The sequence below is a fragment of the Lathyrus oleraceus genome, chromosome 2 (assembly GCF_024323335.1).
Source record: "Lathyrus oleraceus cultivar Zhongwan6 chromosome 2, CAAS_Psat_ZW6_1.0, whole genome shotgun sequence".
NCBI lineage: Eukaryota > Viridiplantae > Streptophyta > Magnoliopsida > Fabales > Fabaceae > Lathyrus > Lathyrus oleraceus.
The window spans coordinates 314,085,739-314,101,106 of NC_066580.1; the positions used below are offsets into that span (position 1 = coordinate 314,085,739).

The 15,368-nt window shown below is 39.3% G+C and overlaps 1 protein-coding gene across 1 annotated transcript; it reads right to left on the reverse strand.

The window, feature by feature from the left end:
• Positions 1-12,120: 12,120 nt before the first annotated feature.
• On the reverse strand, positions 12,121-12,894 carry LOC127123023 (proline-rich receptor-like protein kinase PERK12). Its single transcript, XM_051053289.1, has one exon. It carries the CDS (start codon positions 12,892-12,894, stop codon positions 12,121-12,123), a length of 774 nt encoding a protein of 257 aa, XP_050909246.1.
• Between the last annotated feature and the right edge of the window lie 2,474 nt (positions 12,895-15,368).

Genomic DNA, 15,368 nt, shown 5'->3' on the forward strand with positions numbered 1-15,368 from the left:
GCCTTGACCTAGTGGTTTGTCTCATCTTTGAGCTTTATTTTCAGGTTAAGAAGCACATGGCCATGATTGGATTGATTCACTTGCTTGAGTTGACTAATTGGTTAATGTTGACTAATCTTGAGTTGTTTTGTAGGTGGATTTTAGCTCATTTGAGTTTTAGCTTGTGCCTTGCACATTGTTGCCTTGCTTGCTTGATTATGTCTGTTGACTGTTGACTATTGGTTGTCTGTTTGACTTTTTGAGTTGTATACTGATTGAGTTAGATTTTTTTCCACGGGTACATAAGTTGCTTAAGTTCATTTTGAACTTGCTTTTGCTTGGTTGCTTAACCACATAGGTATAACTCTCTGACTTCATGTAGTCTGGAAGACCTGTCCTATTACTTGGGCAGGCACCTGTCTGAAGCCCTCCTTAAGAGGCAATGCTTGTGAATGTTTATCTTTGTGCCAAGCAGGAAAAGTCCTTTGATAAGGCAATTGGTAGATAAAATAGATATGCAATCCATCTCCTGCTATTCAGTGAGTCATCCACTTTGCTCACACACCTTGTGTTGATGCATTGTGGATATTAACCCAAAATCTTTGTTGTGTCAGTCATATGTGGAGAAGAGTTCCAACTTTCTGAACTCCCACACTTTCATTTGTCTGAAGCTCTCCCAGGCCAGGGATAAGAGCTGTGAGGTCTTACCCTCACTTCCCATTTCATCTGCTTCACCCTAACTCTCAATGTTAGGGTTAAGAGCTAACTACACCCGATTCCAGTTGGCTTGTGTTTCACAGCCTAACCTTGTGTGAGCCCACTTTGTTTGTATATAGTGTGTGCTAATCGTGTGTATGTTTGCTTTGCTTTGCCTGTTTAGGATAGCTTGCTGCCTGTGCAAGTTAGATAGAAACCTCAACCTAGGACCATTGTGGATTGCATGATAACTATTAGGCTCGAGTCAGTCTCCCTTCTAGTTTGTCATTTCCTAGTCTCTGGTTAGGAGAAAGTTTCTCCCCTGTTAAGGGGAACTACGTTGCCCTGATCCTCATACCAGATGAGGTACGTAGGCAGGAGGTCGTACGAGATCTCTCCGGGAACCCTTTTTCCTTTTTGTGTGTGTTTGCTTGACAGTTACTAGGCTCGAGTGCCAGACTCCTTAGTAACTTGTTGTTTGTTATCCTTCTTGTGTGTTAGGAGATGGATATAAGACCAGCGATTGGCATTCTGTATCCTATTGGTGTTTGTTTGTGTGGAGTCCGACGTAAGTCCAACGATTGGCAGTTGGTTTCCTGTGTGTGTTTGTTGGTTCGGAGTCTGATGTAAGTCCAGCGATTGGCATTCGGTTTCCATGTTTGCCTGTTTGTGTGTTTGTTTTGACGTCTCAACGTCTGTGCGTGTGTTTTGTTTCGGCGTGCGCGAGCCGAACTACGGTAGCTCTGATTCTCATTCCAGATGAGATACGTCGGCATAAGATGCGATATCCTAGCGAGCCCGTTCCTCTCTTCTCCCACCTGTGATGTTTCCAGTGTGTGTGTGCATTCTTTTGAGCAGTGTTTAGCAACCTTTCTTCTATTCTTTTTGAGCGTGGATCCCGTCGAGTACGACGGATGCGTAGGGGTGATAATACCTTCCTTTCGCATATGGTGCCCTTAAATGAATCGTAGAACATCGTAAGGTACGGTGTACTCAAGTAGAATACGAAATATGGTAAGGTACCATGGGCTTAAGTGATTTTGGGCATATTATAAGATATGGGCCAAAATACACTTAAGTGGGCTTTTAGCTTGGAGCCCACACAAGTGGTTCTATAAATAGAACCCTTGTGCAGAAGCATTCATTGCGGTTGCATTATTTTCGTTTTCTCTCTCTCTCTCTCTCTCTCTCACACACACACACACTCACTCACTCAAAGCCTTCATTTGTACCAGCTAGCACTGAGATTGAAGGAATCCGTTCGTGTGGACTGAGTAGAGACGTTGTCATCGTTCAACCTTCATGATCGCTCTGTGGATCTGCATCAAAGGTTTTGATCGTCACAAGAGATCTGCACCAAAGGTTTCAACCGTCACAAGAGATAAATATTCTATCACTGATCATGACCATTCGTAAGGATCTCTAAAGGAGAAAATTTTAATTTCCCCTGCGTTTTGGACCGCAATTCTCCATCACTGACATCCTGGAACAATCCTGCATAATTCCATAATTCCATTATTAATTTCCAGCAAGTACATACATATCAGATGCCATGACATTGTGTATGACATCTTGAAACAATCCTGCATGATCATGTCTTTCATTTGAACTCCAACAGGTACACATCATCAGATGCCATGTCATTATGATATTCTGAAATAATCCTGCATGATCATGTTCTTGAACTCCAGCAGGTACATAGGATATCTCATGTTAAGACATCACACATAACATCTTGTGAACACTCTCTGTTTTACCAAATTTGCTACCAACACTTAGAACCAACATGAACCTTTAATCTTCTACTTCTACTATGAACTCTTTCTCTTCAAGAATCGACTTTCAAAAATTCTGAATTTTGTTGTTGTTGTTGATGTTGATTATGTGAATGTAGGAATAATGTTGAATGCAAGAGGTTTAGCTTAATTGATAATAAACTTCAATGTGAAGCTTGCTCCAATGGTGATATGAACTTTGGTGTAGGGAAATGAATTGGGGAAGATGAAGTGAGAGAGTGAAGATTGGATTTGCAATGAGTGATTTTGAGAGAATGATCAAGTTCTGAATATTTTTTTGGTGTTATGAGAGTGATGTGTTTATATAGGTTATATGTTTGGATCAAATGGTGGTTCAGAGTTAATTTTGTGAGGCTTGGAATTGGTTAAATGAGGCTTGAAGTTAGTTTTGTGAGGCTTGAAATTGGTTAAATGAGGCTTGGAGTTAGTTAAAGTGGTTTGGATGTAGTTTGGGACTGTTATGAGTAACTCACAAAGGTTGAGAAGTTTGGTGAATTAAAGTGTTAGGAGCTTGGTTCAATGCATGAATGATATGGTTGATTGTTGCATAATTATGTAAAGGTTGCAATGTGTATTGATGCAAACATTGAGACTGGTTTGGAGTGCAAAGAAAATTGCATTACTGCTGAAAAATGCAGCATTTTGGCTCACTGTTGTCGCATTACGCGAAAAACCGGCGGGAAAAGAAAGGAACAACAGAGCCGCCACCGTGCGTTATTTATCCCAAAAGAGGGAAAGGAAACGCTCGAAGTAAACCTAGGAAAGAACATGGTCTCGCGACCAAAGAGAATGGGTTCGGGAGTCGGTTATGCGAAGGGAAGGTATTAGGCCCCCTACGCATCCGTAGTACTCTACGGGATCCACGCACAATAGAAAGGATAAATTGGTTGCTAAACACTGCTCAAACACACACACACTGGCTGAAAAGAGACAAAAGAAACTGACTGAAACTGACTCGGCAGGATGTCGCATCCTGGGCCTACTTAGTCTATCAGGCATAGACATCAGAGTCGAAGTAGTTCGGACTGGGGAAACGACACATGCTCGCTAAGGTATCGCACCTTATGCATACGTATCTTCTCGGACGAGAGAAGAATCAGAGCATTCGTAGCTCGGCTGACACGCACACAAACAAAACACAGGCAAAGGCAAACATGGAGCCTGAATGCCAATCGCTGGACTTACATCAGCATCCGAACCAAAACACACGCAAGGGTGGTTAAGACACAAAAGGTTGAAAAAGAAAAAGGGCGCCCGGAGAGATCAGCTCAATCTCCTGCCTACATACTTCATCTGGTGTGAAGATCAGGGCGATGTAGTTCCCCTACGCAGGGACAAAGGACCTAGCCTAACCAGATAACAGAGGGAGACACAACTCTAGGGAGACTACGACTCGAGCCTAGATGTTGTCATGCAAAGTCAACCCTAAGTTAAGGTTTCTAGCTAAATGGCACGAGGGCCGACCTATCCTAGACAAGGCTTGCACAGGAAGCAAGGGTCTCGATTGCAACTAGGGCAAGAGAAAGGGGAGGTCTCAATCACAACGAGGGTGAGAGAAAAGAGTTAGTGTTAGTGGTTAGTCAAACTCGACAAGACATCGCATCTCGTGCCTACGTATCTCATCTGAACATGAGAATCAGAGTTGCCGTAGTTCGGCTACGGAGGAACAAAGGTCTCTATTGCAACTAGGGCAAGAGAAAGGGAAAGTCTCGATCGCAACGAGGGCGAGAGAAAGGAAAAGGCTCGATCGCAACGAGGGCGAGAGCAAACAAGGAGTAGTCTAAACTAAACCTAACTTGCACAGGAAGCAAGTCTAAGCTAGCCTAAGAAGCAAAGCAATCACAATCACAGATAGCACACACTATATACACACAAGAGGCTCACACAAGGGTTAGGTTTTAGTTGAGGGGTCATATCAACCTCAACAAACAAACCTCTGGAATGGGGTGAAGTGTGCTCTTAACCTTGCCATTGAGGGGCTAAGGTGAAGCAGATGAAAGGATGAAGTGAGGATGAGACCTCACAGCTCTTATCCCTGGCCAGGGAGAGCTAATAGACAAATGAGCATGGGTCTAGAAAGTGGGAACCCTTCTATACTCGAAGACTCTGACACTGTACACTTTGTACAAGATCTTGGGTTTGTATCCCAATGCATCAACACACAGCAGTGTGAGCAGAGGGATGACACAACAAGAGTAGTGGGGGATAGATTGCATATCCCTACCTTCCACCAATTGCCTTTTTTGAAGGACTTTTCCTGCTTGGGACAATTTTAAACATACACAAGCATGGCCTCTTAAGGAGGACTTCAGACAGTTTGCCCGGTCAAATAACAGACCGGGTCTCCAGACTACATGAAGTAAAAGAGATTATACCTCAAAAGCAATTACTAAATAGCAAAGCAAGCAAGTTCAGAGAACTTAAGCAACTAAAAGGGTACCTGAGAAAAGTCAAACAGATCAGTATGCAATTAAACAGTTAAAAGCAAAGGAATGGGATTCACAAACAAAACAGATGATCAACTGTGCAAAGCAAGACTCAAACACATGAGTCACACCTACAAAACAAAGGTTAGCACATGGTAAACAATCAAGTTCAAACAAGTTTGAATGATCTTTGAGGCATTGGTGCTTAACCTGAAACAGGAACTCAATTGTAAGCTCAAAAGACCACTAGGACTAGCCTAGGGTCAAGGGTAAAAGAAAAAGTCAAAACAGCAAAGAAAAGTCAACCAAAGTCAAGGTCAAACATTCAAGAAGCTATCACAATTGGGCCCACATTCAAATCATGCATTATTATCATTTCATACACAAAAGGATGCAAAGCATGGCAAAGGAAAGCACAAATAGGTCAACAGCAAGACTTCATTCAAAAGTCAACCCAAACAATCTCAAAAATCATCAAATAAATCACATTCAATCCTAACATCTAGCATGGCAAGCATGTCAAATTTCATGGCATTTAGATGAGAGGAAGGCAGTCAATGAAAATCATGAAGTCAACACAATTTCAAGTAAGCACAATGAAAGTCAACAAACATGGGTCAACTTCAAAAAATCATATCAAATTGGAAACATATGAAAAATGAATGAGATTAACACCAATGCAAAGCTCAAGATGTCTAGTTATCACATATGAAATTTCATGATCATATAATATGGTATGAGAATTTCACAAAGGATTTGGCAACATGTATCACATAAAGTCAACGATTGACTAGGCATGGAAGAAAATTCACAAACAAATAGGAGACAGCATGATTAAATTCCAGAAAATTCATACACAAACTAGACATGTAAGAGATCATCCATGCAAAATTTCAAGTTGTTTGGAGGCCAGGAAGTATGTGAACAAAAATCAAGAAGTGGCATAACAATGGTGTGACACAAATTGTCACACCCTAGTTCAAAAATTCATATCCAGCAAACCACAAATGATAAATGCCCAAACTCTACATCAAAACAAAGATAAATGAGTCTAGTTTCACCACAAAAAATTTCAGGGGCAATGGATACATCATGACAATTTCACAAAAGAAATGGCAAAGGGTGTCAAATGTGCATACATGTTAGGAAACCAATTACCAATTAAAATCCAGCCAATGAAAAATTAATTAAAAATCATAATCAAATACTAGACATCCATGTGAAGATGATGCAACAATTTTCATGATTTTTGGATTTAATTTGAGAGAGAAATGAATTTTGCAAGTTGAGTGAATAATTGAATGAAACATGAACAAGTAGCATGGTGTAATAGTCAAACAAGGTCAGCGCATGGCATTTATGTAATTAAGCAACTCACTTAACAAAACTCTGCGTTTTGAGTGGACACGGGAAATGTTCTCATTGGCTGTTGCCAATGGAACAGTAAACTGGCCAATGAGCATTCGAATTTCTGGGTTTATGAAACCCTAGGGTTTAAAGCATGGCTTCAACTTCATCTTCATCAACAAATCGAAATCAAACAACAACATGGAAACCACATGGCAACATACTCATAATGCTCATGCAACATGTAACAAACGGCAACCAACACACATGAATTGGATTTCTGGAAAAAAGTATGAGGGTTTATCACAACAGCAGGGCATATGTTCATCACCTTCAAATTGGTTCGAAAATTTTTATGCCCAGAACCAAAAATTAAACACATCCATGGCATCAGTAAACATCAGGCAGCATGAATCTATCAAGCATTATCAACAAATCACACCAACATTCAAGAATCGATTGAAAACAACTTCATGCACAAAAATGAAATCTAGATTTCTTCATCATAACACCACCATTTTGAATGAAACAAGTTGCATTGAAACCAGCATACAAGGACCTTTCATAAACATAGCATAGCAAGGCAAATAGTGGAGGTCGATTACTTACTTGGTTTTGAAGAAATTGTAGCAACAGTGATGTATTGATGGTATAAGCTTGAAACAGATCTCCCTTGTGCTTTGAAATGATGGATTCTTGAAGCTAGTTAGTTCAATGATGCTTGAGAACCTCGAAATCACGATTTGCCATTGTTGAGCTTTGGAGAAAAACAGAACGTGGGGTGCTTGACAGTAGGGGAATAGAGCTTGGATTTGCCTCACAATGATGTCCAGGTCATGAAAAATCCAAGAGAGCTCGTGGTCCTTTGAAGGGTTGGTCAGAAAATTCTCAAATGCCAAAATGCAAGAATGAGAGGAGAGAGTATTTTCTGTCGTGTGGCTGCTGCTTCTAGGGTTGAAATGACTGAAAACATCCTATTTATTTGCTGTTTAGTCTTTGTTAATCAAGTGCTAAGCAAGCTTAGCTTAAATGAAGCATTTTGCATTTTTACTAATTGTGAGCAAATGGAAATGGAGGTGTGATGGACTGCCACGAATGGGCCTTGAAACCAGCTGCCAACAGACCAAAACTCTGCTGTTTTTATGTTGCTCATGAATTGCCAACTTTGTTTTGCTTATTTTAAACCAATTGCAAGAAATGCCAAGTTTGCACCTTTGGCCAAAATGATGGTATAATGGTGGTATGTGCATGAGTTAGGGCTTGGAACATCTTGCAAATATCATTTAAAATGAATCCCAATTGGCCAATTGTGTAAAAAATGCTTAAATCAAAAAGTCAAACTTGAGTCAAACTTGATTTTTAAATGAAATAGGTCAAAAAATGCCATTTTGATTGGCAAGGTTTTGGTTCATGAAATTTACATTTTTGGAAAGAGGAGGAAAAATGTGATTTGTAGGAAAAAACCCCACCAAATTTGGCCAAATGGTTTGAGAGATATGGCCTTTTGAAGTTCAAGATTTTGTGAAAATGATTTGATCATATCTTGACAACCATGCATGGGAATTGAGAGTTCTTGGACTTTTTGAAAATGGGAGAACAAGACCTTCAACTTTCATGTTGGGCAAAAATTCATTTGAAGCTTGTATCATGATGCAAGTTGAGGATCAAGAAGTTTCCATTTTTGGCAGTTGAAATTACAGGTCCACTTTCTATTTTTGGAAATTTTCTGATTGGCTTCAAATTCTTCAATGATGTTGATTGCCATGACACATGAGGCCTATTAGGACATGAATAAACTCTCTCAAACCATTTCCATCCATCAAAACCAAAGAATCAACCACAGTTGACCAACTTTGACTTTTCTAGGGTTTTGGATGACTGAAGCACTTCTGATGAATTCCAAACCCTAATTCCTTGAGACCTTGACTTCAAATGATGTCCCAAGTTGTATGGACTCTTGATTATTGATCATGGTGCCCAAATTCCACAAGAATGGCCACCATCCACTGCTTTGACTGACTGTTGACTGTCCTTGACTTTTTAGGTTTTTTGACTGTCTGTGCATGACTTGATGACTTCTGAACATCCAACCCTTGACTTAAACACTTCAAATGGGCCCTCTAGTCATGTGAGCTTGATGAACAAACCCTAGGGCCTTGGTTCCTTGAGAAACACCCTTGTTTGATTGGTTGACTGATCTCCTGATCAGTTTGACCTAATTCTTGACTTGCTTGCTCTTGAGGCAACTGGGGACAATGCAATGCTATGCAATGTATCATGATATGCTATGACCTAATATGAAATGTATGTACAATGATAGGTGCAAATTTGAGGTGCTACAACTGTCCCAGGTGTAACCGGTTACCTAAAACATGGTAACCGGTTACATGCAGAAAAAAAGTTAAAAATATGCTGATGTAACCGGTTACCTGAAACATGTAACCGGTTACATGCATAAAAAAGTGAAAAATATGTTGATGTAACCGGTTACCTGAAACATGTAATCGGTTACATGCAGAAAAAAAGTGAAAAATATGCTGATGTAACCGGTTACCTGAAACATGTAACTGGTTACATGCAGAAAAAAAGTGAAAAATGTGTTGATGTAACCGGTTATCTGAAACATGTAACCGGTTACATGCAGGAAAAAGTGAAAAATATGTTGATGTAACCGGTTACCTAAAACATGTAACCGATTACCATCATAAAAAAATATCTGTTTCCTTCATTTTGATGCATGGGCTCACGTGTGAAGCATAATGGCTTGGATTTTTCTTATTGTGTGTGATTTTGCAGGATTGGCATGATCAAAGCTTGGTGTTGGTTAATGGCACGGAGCATGGTATTCACGACTCTGACACTTGGATGTTCTGGAGAAACTCAAGTGGTGGAATGCGGATATACTTGGTGTACTTGTTAATTTTGGCCTTTTGATCATTTTGTACTACAACAACTGTTTGAGCTACGTTTTGTACTTGAGTAAATTTGAACTAATCTTGAGTCTGATTTCTTTAACTTGAATGAACATTCGTGCCATGAATCGAATAAATCAGGGACCGAGTAACCCCAATATCCAATGTCATGATGAAATCAATACAACTACCAATGTATACCATGGATTGGAGTCCCACTTGACTTGGTCTATAAGGAATGAACAAACCAATATTGTTGTGCCGGTACCACTTTAGTAAAACCTTTGGATTAATTATGTTTCTTTAAAAATACAATTGTAAATGAATGTGCTATGATGGATGAATATGCAGATGCAATGGGAAATAAGCCAGACAAAAACTACAAAAGGTAGGGAAAATTTTGGGGTATGGAAACTCCCTTCTCTATTACGGATCTTCTCTATTACCTAGAGGAAGTCATAAAATCTACAGATTTGTAATGAAACCTTTTACATTCCAAAGGGAAGAGATAAAAAGCATCAATCCTAAACACTTACAACTTTTCATATATATCCTAAACACTTACAACTTTTCATATATATCCTAAACACTTTCAACTTTTCGTGCCTATCAGAATCATCACCATTATCAATTGGGAGATAAATCAATTGAGGAAAACTAAGTTAAACTTTATTCTACCATCAATATTGAATTCACTAATCATTTTGTTGTTCTTCATTTCATTTAGTGTGTTGCAATTTCTCCATTTCTTGATCAATGATTTTTTATAGGAAACAATCATACATTTTCTCTGTATCCTTTACTCTTTCCCTATATGATTTCATCATTTCTAATTTCCAAATCAGGTACATGACTTGTTCTATACTTTTAACAATCATTTATTTTTCAACCATCGTGTTTTGTTTTAGGTTTTTCTAGGTTCTATTTCTCTTATTCACTCTGATTTGAGATAATCCCCTTCCCAAAGTTACCGAAGGTAGAGAAAAACAAGAAATTGGGGGTTTGAATTATTTTTAGACAATAAAAACTTTTGGAGTTTCTGCACACACACTTTAAAGACAATTAACACAGAAGTTATCATGGTTCGCTTGAAATTCAAAGCTACTCCAGTCCACCCTACCAAGGTGATTTCGCCTTCAAAAAGGACTTAATCCACTAATCTTGAAAGATTACAACAATGTCTAAGAGTCCAAAGATCTCTTAGCCCTCTCAAGTTTATAGACTTCACAAGTCACTTGAGGAAATATTACAACAAATATTAAAGAATTACAAAAGGTGTTTAATGCTTCTAGATAAGCAGAATGAACATAATAAGAACAATTAAATCTCACACTGATGAGCAAAATCTCGTGTGAAAGAGTGAAGCAAGAATTAGTGAGTATTTGAATTTGTAATGAGTAGAATTCTTGTTGAATATTTCCGTGTGTTGTTATGATGAAGGTTAGACCTTTATATAGTGCTTGGAGATGATACCGTTGGATGATGCATTGATGCTGATATCTTTGCTTATGATGAAACTTAATTGCCATTAAGTTTGTTGTCCTTTCCATAGATGTTTAGGAGAGTACTTAATTTTCTCCATATATAGATTTATACCATTATGGAATACTTCGCTTTTAAGTCTTGATCTATTATGATAGGTGAGAGTTAAAGTGTGCGGAGTTCAGATACTTTACTCAGATCTCGTATTCTTCAGATGGTTGCCTGATATTTTTATTAAAAGCTCTTGAGTTATATTAGACTTTACATTCCTCAGATGTAGTGAGCCTTAGCGGCTTAAGATGAGAGATCTTTCAGATGCAGAAGGTCAGAGCCTTGAGTCATCAGAGCGACATATTCAGTTGTTAGTTCAGCTGTTTTGGATTTGCTTAACGCTTAGCCTTTGTTTCTTCAGATGAATTAATCCTTAGAGCCCGGCACACTTAGAGAATTTTTTCAGGGTACCAAAATGTTTCATCCTTTGTTATCATCAAAACTTAAAGATCAATTGTAGAATCAAAATCTTATTCTAACAATCTCCCCCTTTTTGATAATGACAAAACTACAGACTGTTGATGAAATAATGATACTTTATAATAATAAAGGGAAGGTAGTTATAGACTCAGATGTATTGTGACTCCCCCTGAGATAGACAATCTCCCCTTGAATATGATATTAGAGGCTTTAGACTTTCTTACCAGATCTTATTATGTTGCTTAGCTTGTTTCTTAGATGCTTTACTCAGATCTTTCTTGCAAAAACTTAGACAACAAGATATTTTTGGAATGTAAGCAGTGCATTATGAGGCTTAGATATTTATTTCATCAGAAGTCTGTTGAATTATTTCTCCCCCTTTTTGTCTGACTCAAAAAGACATAGTCAAGAATAGTTAAAGCAAGACAAAACTTCATTGATAAGGGAAACAGGTACAAAACAAAAAAATACTGAGAGGAAAAACATAGAAGCTAAAACACTTAGAGAAAAGTAGCAGAAATCCTAAGGTGGCTAAGGGTTTGGAGGAAGAGGCATCCTCTGCAGCAGTTGAGTCGGTAGATTTTGAATGTTGGAGTTAACAGAGTCCTGTTGGTCCAGTCTGGCTCTAATAATATGTTGTTCTTTCTGGAGTTCATCCAGAGTCTTCAGCACCAGTGGAGCGAGATCAGATGCAGATGACTCACCCTGAGTCAGAACTACTTTCTTTGCCTTGGCGGATTCTTCCACAGCAATGTGTGCTGCTTCTTTAGTGTTATCCTTGGCTTTGGCTTTAACTTCAGCGACGGCCTTGTATTTTGCTTCTTTCCTTGCTCTCTCTTCAACTTATAGTCTTGCCTTTTCTTCAGCTTCCTGGTGAGCTTTCTCTTCATCTTCTCTATCCAGACGAGCCTCGAGCCTTTCTTCATCTTCTCTGATGAAGTCGTTTCTGACTTGTTCAGAGAGGCCTTTCAGCTTGAATACCTCAGATGTCATCCATCTGATAACTCTATTCTAGTGAATCCTCACTTCAGAGGGATTATCACTTAGTTTGGTGTTTTCAGACATTGATCTGAGCTTCTCTGCCAAAGACTCAGAAAATAAAGCAACTGCCGCTTCCAGGGTGGGGAAGGTTGGTTCAGGGTCAGAGGCGGGAAGGATAGTTTCTGGAGGCGTGGGATTGGTTTCAGTGGGAGAGTTAGATGTTTGTGTAATAGGGTCTTCAGAGGGAGGTTCGGTGGGAAGTTCATAAGTTGATATGGGTTGAGGTTCAGATTGTGGTGTTGTTGGGTGTTCAGATGGGGAAGGGATTGCTGTTTCTGGCTCAAATGGGTTTTGATTAGAAAGAATGTTGGCTTGGAGTTGAGCAAGTGTTAGGGATGGAGGATCCGTTGGTTCTGGCTGGTCAGAGTCAGAAGATATGTCATAGTAAGGTGTAGAGGAGGGAGTTGAAGAGGGAGGTGAGATTGGCGCGTTGAAGAGTAAGGCCTTAGAGACGGGGAGTGTTGTGGTGGTGAGATTAAAAGGTTGTAGGGGAGGTGAGGGTGGGTTAGAGTTATGAGGTTCAGAGGGATTTGAAGTGGAGGTTATGGGTTCATAATTTGTGTAGGTGGAGGATGGTTGAGGTAGAGAGGAAGATAGTTGCTTTAAATTAGAGTGTAAGAGAGTGTTAGAGGGAACTAACTTACTTGAAGTGGAGGAGACCAGAGGCACAGGCGGTCTGGTTTCAAATGGTTCTCCTAGCTTCAGAGTCTTCTTCTTCGACTTCCTTTCAGAAGGCTTTCGCATTCTCTTCATGAAGTTAGGTGGATGTTCAGGTAGCCAATCCACAGAGAATTATGATATGTCAACTCCTTGAGTTGCTAGATCCTGGAGGTAGTAGGCAATGACCTCTGGAGGATCTATCTTGGAGAATAGATAGAGAACATTTGGAATCTTTCTCTGGTCCTTCAGAGCTTCACAAGACGTATCTAGAGTTCGTCTTGCTAAGACCCTTTCAATAACCCCCATGCTTTTCAGATTCCTGGCTTTCAGAGGTTTGCCAACGTCCACAGTCACATCTTCCATCAGATTGTGGGATATCATATGGTCCACTAATCCGCTTTCAATCAGAACATCAGAAACGAGTCTGCCAAGAGGGATGTAGTTTCTGGGTTTCATGTGATTCCTTGTGTCTCTGACTGAATCCCTTAGGTATTTGAAAAGTAACATAGGGAGATTCAACTTCAATCCTTTGCGAAGGCAGTAAAGGATACACTTCTGGTCGGTGTTGATGTAGTTTGAAGAGTTTGACGTTGGACGGTGGTGAATGGTACCCAAAATGATCTTCAACCAAACTCTCAGATTTTGGTGAAGTTCTTTGTTCTTGGAGGATCTGCCGTCAGAGCCTTGTTTGAAGATGATGGGGGCAATTTCCTGAGACATGTATTGAGCCATATGGTTTATGTTGTAGATTCTTCTTCTCATAGTTTTCTCCATGTTCAGAAGCTTTGCAATTGATTTTTTAATGATGACCATCTTCACACCCAGAACATATGAGACAATACATTGGTCATCGTAGTTTGTGAATCTCTAGAACTCCTTGACCAGAAAAGTATAAATGGGACCATAAAGCCTCTGAAAGTAAGTTTCCCATCCCTGTTTCTTCAGTTCTTCAGTGAGGCCGACTCCATTTAGCTTCATATTATCAAAATCGAATAGAGACTCACACAAGACTTCTAGCTTATCAAAAGGTGTTGCTAGGTTGATGTGTGTTGGACGATCAAGAACATAAGGTTCCTTGTAGGCATTGATAGATGTTGTGGCAGTTTCAGTAGAGGTTTACTGAGGAGTGTTAGCAAGTTATTCAGTAGCTTCCATCTGTTGTGAGTAGTTGTACACTTGTTTTTATTGAGAGTCCATTTGAAGAAGATGAATGTTAAAGAATACGAGTAACGATGAAAAGCCTTGGAGATAGTTTAGGTAACAAGGGGTTTCTGTGGGTTTGTGAGTGAAAAAGTGTGAGAGTCGGAGTTGTGACAAATATATACACAAAAGTTATCATGCAAAACGACATCATTGTTTGAGAATAGTAAACAACATAAATTAATTTGTAGAGAAGTTTGAGTTGACACGCAAGAGGGGAATTAATTTCAGCTAATGATGGATGTCTAATCCCAAAAATATGCACACTGCTCGAGGAGATCTCAATAGTATGGCTCTTGAGTTCTGTGCTAGACAGTTGTCTAGAAGATCCAAGATCAGACGCAAGAGAGGCCACGTGTTGATGTATCTGACCTCAAGAAAACCAAGAGGTTTTTGCTCCAGAGGATTTCTGATTCAGATTACATCTAACTGGTAGAAGTATCAGAATCAGAACCAGATGCCAGATAGATTTTAAGGTATAGCCTATTTTGACGCTTCAGAGAAGGAGCACAAGTTTTAGAATCATTCTGGGTAATCTGCCACGTTTAAATGTTTCAGAACGAGGGAGAATCTATCTTTAGCTAGGGGTTTTGTGAAGATATCAACCTATTGGTGGTCTGTAACAATGAACTTTAGAGTTATTACCCCTTTCTGAACATAGTCTCTGATAAAATGATGTTTAATTTTTATGTGCTTTGCTTTGGAGTGCAGAATAGGATTCTTACTTAAACATATGGGAACAATATTGTCACAAAAAATAGGAATGTCACTCTCATATATCTGAAGGTCCTCTAGTTGATTCTTCATCCAGAGCATCTGAGTAGTGCATAATGAAGCTGAAATGTATTCTACTTCTGCAATCGAGAGTGCTATGGTTGATTGTCTTTTGCTGGCCCAAGAAATGAGGTTTCCTCCCAGAAATTGATAGTTTCTAGATGTACTTTTTCATTCTAATTTGTCTCCATCATAATCTGCATCACAATATCCAGAGAGCTTATATTCTGATGTTTTCTCATACATCAGGCCAAGGTTAGGTGTTCCTTTCAGATACCTTAGGATTCTCTTAACAACTATTAAGTGAGATTCGCTTAGATCTGACTGGAATCTGGCATAGAGACAAACATTGAATAGTATATATGGATGAGTAGCAGTCAGATAGAGAAGAGAACCTATCATACCATGATAGAGTTTCTGACAAACCTTTTGACTTACCTCTTCTTTCTCCAGAATGCATGTGGGGTGCATATGAGTCTTTGCTGGTTTGCTATCTGACATTTCAAACTTCTTCAGAATGTCTTTTATGTATTTTCTTTGATAAATATAAGTTGCATCTGATGTTTGATTAATTTGTATTCCCA